Source organism: Meriones unguiculatus (assembly GCF_030254825.1).
Source record: "Meriones unguiculatus strain TT.TT164.6M chromosome 13 unlocalized genomic scaffold, Bangor_MerUng_6.1 Chr13_unordered_Scaffold_34, whole genome shotgun sequence".
Taxonomy (NCBI): Eukaryota; Metazoa; Chordata; class Mammalia; order Rodentia; family Muridae; genus Meriones; species Meriones unguiculatus.
Window position 1 is genome coordinate 2,685,939 of NW_026843646.1, and position 10,429 is coordinate 2,696,367.

Here is a 10,429-nt window from a genome sequence, read left to right on the forward strand (position 1 = left end):
TTTCCTGTGACATGTAAGTCTTGTGTGAATAAGCTCATGACAGCCCAGGAACATCATCAAACGGCTCCTAAACTCTCAGAGGTTTAAATGTTTCATATATTTTTGGTGTACATTGTGTGCATTAAATATCACGTGTTTGTATCTTATGACTACTGAATACATATGTGCTTATGACATTTCAGCTCATGGAATCACTGGGTTACAGAAGAGTCACTAAGGTTTCACTAGGAATATAAAAAAGAGCTTCCTACCCTTTTCTTTTGTAATGATTCAATTTCATACTTATGAAAATTCTAACAAGTTTATGTGCATTACTAGTGGTAAAGTGTCTCTTTGTGGTATAGACAGATGCCCGGGCATCTATCTATAGATAGATCACTTTGAATAAAAGCTAGCATCTCAGTGCCCACAGGGTGGCCTTGGAAACATGTTTAGGTCCAGTTCATAAGATCCTTTCTGGCATCTTTGGGCACCAGGGACACCTGTGGTATTCACATATATATAAGAAGGTGAGCTCTTGAGTAAATGAAATAAGAATAAATAAGCATGTGCAAAATAGTGTTCTTGGGTTTGAAAAATGATATGTTATGACTAGTTGCTGCTCTTATGGAGGACCCTGATTCAAGTCACAGTAGCCAGTTTTAGGTTTCAATAGTGTGTATCAACAGTTCTATGGGATCCATGTCCTCCACTGGCCTCTGAAGGGACCCTTTACATAAGTGGCACACAAACAAACATGTAGGCAAAACACTCATAAACATAATGTAAAAATTAATAAATCTTTACAAAAACTAAAAAAGTAGTAAAAAAGTAGTAAAAGAAAGATGTTTCTCTAAGCTTGCAGATTAAATGAATGAGTAGAGTTTCCTAGGTAAGGCAGGGGGGAAAAGTAGGTTAAAGTAGCATATGAAAAAGAAAACACCAAGTACATTAAGACAGTACAAAAGTGCTCACAATGGGACAAAGTGGAACTTTGTTGCAGGTGGGTTAGTTGAACTGTGTCACACAGAGCCTTCAGCACTTGGGGATGGGTCCTCAGAAGCTTTTTTTCAAAACCTGTGGTAGATAAGAGTCTGGGTGACCCTAATAGAGGGAGCTTAACAGAAATCATTAGCCTAAAGTCAACTGTGTTCTACTGAAGGAAGGATTCTGCCTTCTGATCTGCCATCATCAAGAAGAAATTCCATTTTGTTTTACTACATTAATCTGGGATCTGTGGCTAGATGTTCTGTTAAGAGAGAATCTACCAGGCAAAAGCAGGCAATTACCAAAAACCGAGAGAAAGACAATTAGTCTTCCTCAAGGATTATACCATACTAAATATTGAATTGTAGGAATATATACATATATACATGAAAATTCCTGGACAGAGCAGTGTCTGCAAAGACTGGCTATAAAAAGTTCATTGATGTGGTAAGATTGCAATGTTGTAGTTTGAAAGGCTCATTACCATAGCGTGGGCTACCTGAGTAGCCATTTCTTGGACACCTCTGTGGTTAAGATGATATATATATATATATATATATATATATATATATATATGTATATATATATGTATATATATATATATATCTGCATCTGTATCTCTATCTATCTATCTATCTATCTATCTATCTATCCTATAGCTGATGAATAAAATCATTTTAGAATATAGTAACCCAGCACTCTACTGGCTTTTGCCAATCTAAAAGATGAGAATGACATCACATAGCCATCTTGGGCCTGTATGATAACTTGCCCCATTTTGCTGTTTAATGTCCTCTCTGAGGTTTCCAGTGATGTATTGGATTTATAGTTTTCTTTATTTATTGTTACTATGAAAATTCATGAAGCTGCTTCCACATTGTATGATGGAATTTGGGATAACATAAACTGTATTCACAGACTCTCAAATTTATTCAAATTTATAGAAGAAATTCTATCTTTTTCCATTTGAGCCGAGGGCTTATGTTTTTTTTCAATCACATAAAAGTGATACTAAAGACTAAAGAATCAATTTAGTTGGTTACACCTGTATACTTATTCATTTATATTTGTGTGACAGGGATACCACAAGAATATCACCAGGGCCAATCAAATAGGGCCCAGAGTTTCCTAAGGAGTCTGATGCATCTACCAAGGACAATGCATGATCTCAAACTAGGTCCTCTACATAGAAGTAGCTGATGTGCTGATTAGGGTTCATGCTGGCCTACTAGTTAGTGGAGTGGACATTACTATATTTTATGTTTGTTGGTCACTTTACCCTGATGGAACTGATCTAACAGACCATAAGGGAGTAACACAAACTCAGTGACCATAAGACTACAGGGGCTGGGGTGTGTAAGTAGGGGGCAGAATAGTAGAGGAGGAAATGGGAGAGAGAGTAAGATTGGGAGCAGAAGAGGGTGGGGCCTATGACCAAGATGTAAATTGAATTAATTAATAAAATATTCAAGTGAAAAATATGGCAATAATTTAGATGCTTTCCTTCAAGGCCCTCATAGAGTTCTGCTGAGTATGGATTTAAGGAATGTAATGAAAATGATTTCTCTGCCAGACATCTTTAGTTGGTAGCTAAGATAGGCAGAAATGGCCTTTCCTTTGATGATATTTCAACTGTGATAATGATGACAACTGAACCATGAATTGTCACATGCTTCATCCAACAATAAATCCCTGCCCAACATTTGGACATTGTTAAGTTAAATGTTCTACTGTGCCTGGCCAAGGTAGGTTACTTTTCCATAAAAATTAACTCAGGCCTCACAAGTCTGATGTTTGGTGGGTCACGATGCCTTGTGTGGCAGCTGAAGACCATGTTGTTCTGTATGGCATCCAAAGACTGTCAACCTCTGATAACTACAAAATCTTTGAGAAAGCAATGGAGGACCCCAGCTTGGGTGCCCACATATTCAGTAAGTCTCTGTCATTTTGACTGATATAGAGGCCATTTGGATTATACGTCCTGCTCAAATTTATCCCTCTCAGAGCTCTTGCCATGTTCACAGCAGGTTGTCACTATAGAAATTTAGCAGAATTTATGAAATTTTAGGCAGCTCCTCTGAACAATGCTGCAGCTGCATGGTCAGTTCATATCATACACAAAAGTCAGGCCTTGTTCTTTTCTACAGATATGTAGAGTCCCTGCTGAAGAAGGCATTAACTTGCTGGCTTCACACTGAAAAATCTAATCTCACAAAATTAGATTTAAATGAGATTCAAATTGAGTCTACTAATACCTAACAGTTTATATTTTATGGTTATTTCATTTAAAAGAACTTACTTTTCAATCATTTTTCCCAGTTATCAAATGACTCTTTCTCCTGGTAAATGCATCAATGGGGGAAACAAACACTTTAAAGTTGATGGAAAGTTTGAATGTCTAAAAATGGGATTTAAGATATGTAAATGCAAGTTGTAAATGTCTGAGAAAGTGGTTTAAAGTATGTGAAAATGAGACTTAAAGAGTTTAAAATTTCAGATTTTTAAAATATTAATCAGTGGAGTTCTTATATACTATGGAAACCACCAGGTGAAAGCACTGGCTAGACTTCTCACAGTTACAGGATCAAAATTTTAATGTCCTTTTATTCCTGCTGAAGACAAACTTCAATGTTTCTCATTGTGCTGAAATCTTATCTGTCATTACATATGCAGATAGAAGAAAGGCTGTTTGTTTTTTTTATCCCAGAACCATTGTTTTTTGGTGCCCAAGCTTAACATAAAACATCAGTCTACTCCAACTGTTTACAGACACTTGTTCCCTGCTTTTCCTACAGTGAGAATTTCAGTGTAGATTATAGATTGTGGTCATGTTAAGATATTAAGAACTTGTATATCTGTGTGTAAACTTTAAAAACTATGATTTAAACTTCAAGGAGGTGAGACTTGATCCACCTATCACAGCTCAAACAGAATCTAGATTAAGAACCGGTCAATTAATGATTCAGTCTTTTCTCCATCTCCGAGAATGGGCTCTTTTCTTCCTCCTATGTTGGGATTCCTTCTCTTTCCGGCTGAAGTGGGCTACTAAACTATGGTTTCTCTATCTTGTAAAAGCATTCCAAAGAGTTCTTTACTTCCAGAATAAATTGGACTTCCTGGGCGTTTTTTTCTTTTTTTTTTTTTTTCTATTCAAATACTCCATAATAATAAAACTACCAGGACCTTAGGCTAGTATGTTTGTTTCCTACTCAGAAAGGAAATATATATTGAAGTTTCAAGAAGGTACTTTTCAGCAAAGGACCAACTTAATCTCCAAATTGATGTTTAATGAACATATGTACCAATTATAGCATTAACTGAAAAACAGTAATATGAAAAAGCCTAATGAGTCCTCCACAGTATCATAAATAACCAACAACCTATCTCAGAGTTTCTTAGAGAGATAAAATGGCAGGTGAATACTTCAGAAAGTAAAGAGATGAACAACAGAAAAGCAGACAGAACCAAGCAATGAATTCAACTGGTCATTGAGAAAAGAATCAGCATTCTCCACCAGAACTTGGATGAGAGATAGAATAAACAGCTGTACACAAGAAAGACTGAGTACCAGAAAAAACAAATCACAAGACAAAATTGAGATTGTGAGGGAGGAGAAAGACAGATAGAAAGGTTGGAAATGAAAATCATAAAACCTCCAATCAAATCAGAGAACACTGTTTTTCAGTAGAGCTAACTAAGCAGAGGACAGAATATAGGCATGAATGACATGAATTTCAGAACACTCCATTACAATATCAATGATAAATAAATAAGTTATAAATATGACCACCACAGTGTCTAAACACTGAGATACTTTAAAGATACTAAAGCCAGAACACATGAAACCAGAGATTCTAATATTTGTGCTGAGCACATAGGGATATTCAATTTCACTTTATCAGAAACTCTCCAAGTCTTTAGAAAGAAACAGATATTCAAACATAAGATATTTAGATGGCCAAATAGACCTGAGAAGAATGGAAACTTATCTTGACATATTACAGTCAGTGTGTCAAAAATATGTAAGTCTCACCATGCAAACACACCATGAGGCAGACATAAAAGTTGTTCTTTTTTCTATCCCTGATTTCTTTCTCACTGGATACATAACAATGAGAAGTGGAAATGTTTGCAGAGGCACAATGAAGGAGAAAAAAATGTGAAACTGTTTTTCACATTGTTCTGTATCTAGTTCATTATTCTCAATGGAATTACATGTGTTTAGCAGGTCATGTAGTATCTTTTAACCAGAACAACCATAGCACATTCAAGCAAGTACTCACAGGTCGAACTTCCATAGTAGAGTTGGTTTTCTGTCAAAAAGGATATGGAGGTATTGTGATAGATCAAGTGGGATGGAAATGGGAATAAATGTAGCGAGGTTAACATCTGCCTCCATGTAGGTGTTGGTCTCTCCTTTATAACCACAAGTGAACAGAGGAAACTCCATCGATGCATACACAGGTTGTAGGAGGAGGCTGAGGCAAAGCAAAGGAAGGGACATGTCAGGTTCTTCACTACACAGAGATAGACCCCTGCGTCAAGGCAGATCCAAGGAGATTATTGGCTTAGGACTTGGAACAGGCTCAGACCTCAACAATATCAGAGAAGACTTTGAATGCTACAGCTGCTTCCTACTGTTGCTTCAGGCTCTCAGTCTGTGCATACACAATGGTTCTCATGACAGGCCAGCACACACACTGCAGCAAAGTCCAGACATCTGAGGGTCACAGTACTGAGATATTTCTGTTGCTGTAGCCAGACTTGCTCTGAATTTGCTGTCTTTTTATTGTTCTGTTTTCTTCTCATCCATGTACTCTTAGAATCCCATAGCCCTGGGGCTCTACACCTGGTTCCTCCATGTGGGTGAAAAACATGTTTGGTTCTTTCTTCAACAATCTGTATGATTTCATCATGGTCCACAGTGACTTTGGAGAGGACCAGAGTCTGAGACAAAATTGTAGTTCATCCAAAAACAGCTTGTTTGTTTTGGATTGCTGTTGTGAGAGTAGTTTGAACATTTGATTTCTCCTAGGAAGGGGAGCAGGGGCAGTCAGACTTTGACCAGTTTGATAGCTCTTTGATCACTTCCACTAGTCAAGGTGGCTAAACTAAGCAACAGGGAAAGTAGATCCAGACAGTTTTGATGAGACCTGATAAGCTACAGTAAGATAGAGGAGGAAGACATCCCTTATCAGTGGATTAGAGGAGGGACATGGGGTTTTGACCAAGAAAGTAAACACTAGTGACTCAGCCTTATGCAGGACACCTGGGTTCAGGGTTCTCAACTCAGCTTTTGCATTCAGACCTCCTCCTGGACGTCTGGCACCAAATTCAGAATTATACAGGATCAAAAGAGGGGGAAAGCTGCTCATAGTCAATATAAGTCATGACAGGCAACAAATTTATGAATTGTGTGCTTAGTTTAGATTATCAGCCACTTTCATCTTTACACTATTTCCTGATTAAAAGTCATACATGAATCACCTGAAGAATCAGAATTGGAGTGGGTTTTGGAGCCTGTAAATATGAATTTAGTTTCGAACCTGGCAGCACATGTCTTGAGATGGCTGAACTCAGCCATCTGTCTCATAACAACAAACAAAAAGAAAAACACTTCATCTCCATACTTTTTCTAATTTACTGAAATATTATTTATCATACTTACTAGTGATATAATTTTGTATTATATATTATTGTTATAATACAATATAAACAATATAATGCAAATCAAAATTGATATCTAACTTATGTAAAATCCATTCATGAAAACAGGACCATAAAATTTCAAAAGAGCTAAAACTGCAAGAAGCTTTGAAGGTAGGAATGTGAAAAAAATGATGTAATGTTAATTCTTATATATAAACAAACAAAATAATGTCTCCTATGTGTAATCTTATACAATTTTGGTTACTGGAATTTAAAAAATGTATACAAATTGCACACACACACACATGTGTGTATCTCCCTAGATATAGATAAATATACCTACACCAGCTTAGTTTCTCTATGTTCAGTGAGTTGTTTATGTGCTGTATTCAGCAATAAAGACTTGCAATCCATTTGTGGAGAGCAAACTATAATCTTGACAAAAGTCTGCATTGTTTAGGCATTCGCATAAGATTCCTTTGGCCAACACCTCAAGTAGATATAAACCATTCCAAGTATTGGAATCCTCATTTGATGACAAGTGGCATCCTGTTGGGATTCTCTTTTATTTTTTCGTTTGGATCACCTTCAGTTATGTATATATTTTAGGAAGCTTCTGCTTCTGCTTAGGAATTAGATTAGATTACTACAGTAACATTCAAATAACATTTAATTTTAGCTGTCTTTCTTCATATTACTTTCCTTAATGTCCCCTTGCCTCCCAACTTCCAACTGATTCTCTCTTATGAGCCCGTTTTCCATCTATAAATATTTTATTGCCCTATCCTAGGGAGATCTATTTACTTCTTCTCGAACACTAGTCCTTTTTTCTGTGTGTATCCTACATGGTTTTATGTACTATAGATTGCTTATCATTCACTTTACAAGTAATATTAAGATGTAAGTAGATACATGCGATATTTGTATTTTTCAACTTGTGTTATTACACTCAGACTGATTTTTTTCTAGTTTACCTGTAGATATGCATTTACTTTGAAATTTCATAATTTACTTTGTAAAATGACTGAGTAACATTTTGTTGTGCAAATGTCCACATTTTCTTTATCTAGTCTTCTGTTGATGGACATCTGGGTTATATCCAATTTCTGGAAGTGCTGATTAGAGCAACATAAATATGTTTGCACAAATGTCTCCATGGAAGGATGAAACATTCTTTGGATATATGCCAAAGAGTGGTATTGCTGGTTCTTGAGGTAGAACAATCCCCATCTTGCTGTGGAAAAGCCACAAAGATGTCCTTAGTGGCAGAATATGTTTGTACTCCTACTAGCAATGTCTGAATATTCTTAGCCATGTGACTCTCTTTAGACCATATATCAAACTACTTTTGGTTTCTATTTCCCTGATGATTATGGACTTTTCGCATATCTTTAAACGTTCCTCAGCCATTTGAATTATTTCTTTAAGAATTCTCTTCTGATATCTTCTTCCATTTCTTTCTTCAGAGACTGAAGTTTTTTTTGGGTTTTTTTTTTTCAATGCAGTTTATTCAGGAACCTTGAACAATCATCTGACCCTGGGGAAAGCCAGCCCACAGCTTAAATAGCTTCTGGGTAGCCAACCCCAGCGTGCCACGTGGGCAATGCAGATAGGTCCACATACATGGAAGCAAGCCAGATCCTCAGCCTTAGCCAAATGTGGAATTGTTCGTGACAGAGAGCACTCACCATCGGGAAGGTGGAAGGCGGGAAACCAGCTCCATCTTTAAGGCATAGAATTCCACAGCTCTCTACAGTTCCCCCTTTTTGTTTTAGATGCATCAGGCAAGAGTAGAGGTCTGATCTCTGATATTAGAAATAAATTGGGACTTTGTACTGATGTTCATTTAGGTGTCATCCACCCAAAGAGCATCAGACCCGACCAATACCTTTTTCTCAGAGGCGGGACCTGGGGCATCAACCCGCATGCATCAGACATGCTCTTCTCTGGGTCCAAAGCAGCTGACCCTGAGTGCAGTGCTTAGCCTCGCATCCTGAGCATAACATTTTAGCTTTTTATGGTAGCCAACCATGCTCAGGGAAACTGTCCTGCTTCAATGGCTGTAAAGGCCTAAATGATCATGGCTGCATTACGCTGTTGTGAGACTCTAATCTTGCATATATACCACAGGCAAACCAAGGAGACCAACACCAGAAGGCCTGCTAACGCTCCTATGCCCGCCCATTCCTTCAGATGATTCATGGCTGCAGCAATCCATGATGATAATCCTGTGGCTAGTCCTGCATCCACTCTGGTAGAATTTACTGTGACAATGGCCACTCTCAGCTGCTCCATCATAGTATCGAATTCTCCAGTCCAATTACCTAAAATATAGCTAGACAATTGTTTAGACAGATTTGCAGCACGGGAAAAATTCTCATGTTGTATGCTAGTGACACAAAGTCCAGCATACTTTCATTGACAACTGAAAAAAAAAAGAATTTTCAGTACATTGTTGTGGTCAATCTGGAAGTATGCATGTAAAATAATTAAAATAGATCCCTATTTTTCACTCTGCACAAAACTCACCAAAAAATAGATTGAAGAGCTCAGTAAAATCAATAAACAGAGAATCTGATGGATGAGAAATTAAGAAAGAGTATTTTCTCTAGTTATGAGAATGTCTTTTTCATGTTTTGGACTGTGTTGATGAGGCTTATCACTTGAGTTTTTGTTAGACTTCTTCAGTTTTTATTTCTAGGCACATCTCAGTTTTTAATTTTATTGATTCCTTTTGTAATAAAATATCTTCAGCTATCTTCAGTGTTTTATTTCACTTTTTTGTTTGTTTTCACAGACATCATTGAGGTTTTACCCAAATCCTCTGTTATAACCTTGATTTCCTCTAGGATGGTTGTGGTGATTTGGTGTCATGGTGTTAATGATTTTGGTTTCGCTCTGGTGTTTAGTTATCTGGATTTGGCATGATTGTGATTCTAGCTGTTGCTATCTGGACTTGTCTAATTTTTGGTTTATGGTGTTTAATTTCTTCACTTTTATTTTCATCTCTGGATCTTAGGAAAGGGTGTTGGCTGTGTATTGTCTTATAGAGAATTCTTCTGAGTGTGTGCCTTGATAGGTCATTAGGGATACTAGACAGAGACTGTTTTTAGGTATTTTAAAAAATAATGATGAATAAAGATAAACCTTACCTCAGAGTATAGGGCTGGAAAAGGTTTTGAAAGCAAATTGACCCAAAAAACAAGATGAAGTAGCCATTTTCATGTCTCAAAAATAAGTTTTTAATCAAAATTAATCAAAAGAGATGGGGAAGAACACTTTATACTTACCGAAAGAAAAATCCACCACTACAACCTCTCAATAATGAACATCTGTGATGGAAATGTAAGGATATCATCATTCATAAAAGAAATATTACTAAAGTTTAAATCACACACTGAATCTCATACATTAATAGTCAGAGACTTCAGCACCGACTTTCTCCAAAGGACAGATCATCAAAACAGAAAGTAAATGGTGAAAAAAGAAACTAACAAACATCTTGAATCAAATGGGCCTACCAGTTGTCTATTGAACATTTCTCAGCGGCTCATGAAACCTTCTCCAAATTTGACCATATAATCAGTCACAAAAGAAGACTCAGAAGATTGAAATAACTCCATGAATTTTATCAGACATTCATGGATTAAAGCTAGACTTCAACAACAAGAGAAACACTTGATCATAGAAGAAACAAAGGAAGAAAAAAAAAGACATTCTAGTTTTCTTTTTTTTTTTTGAGGCCAGCTGAGTTTATTTTTTTTTTATCAGTTACATTTTATTAACTCTGTATCCCAGCCGTGTCCCGATCCCT

General features: G+C 36.7%; 1 protein-coding gene across 1 annotated transcript in view; it reads right to left on the reverse strand.

The window, feature by feature from the left end:
• The window catches only part of LOC132650904 (vomeronasal type-2 receptor 116-like), a 29,717-nt gene extending 19,683 nt beyond the window's left edge, over positions 1-10,034 (reverse strand). Inside the window, exons 1-2 of the mRNA XM_060376236.1 lie at positions 9,906-10,034; positions 5,250-5,444 (exon numbers count right to left, since the gene is read on the reverse strand). Of these exons, the coding sequence (XP_060232219.1) occupies positions 5,250-5,444; positions 9,906-9,976 (266 nt within the window). The 5' untranslated portion in view covers positions 9,977-10,034. The remainder of the gene's footprint in view (positions 1-5,249; positions 5,445-9,905) is intronic.
• Between the last annotated feature and the right edge of the window lie 395 nt (positions 10,035-10,429).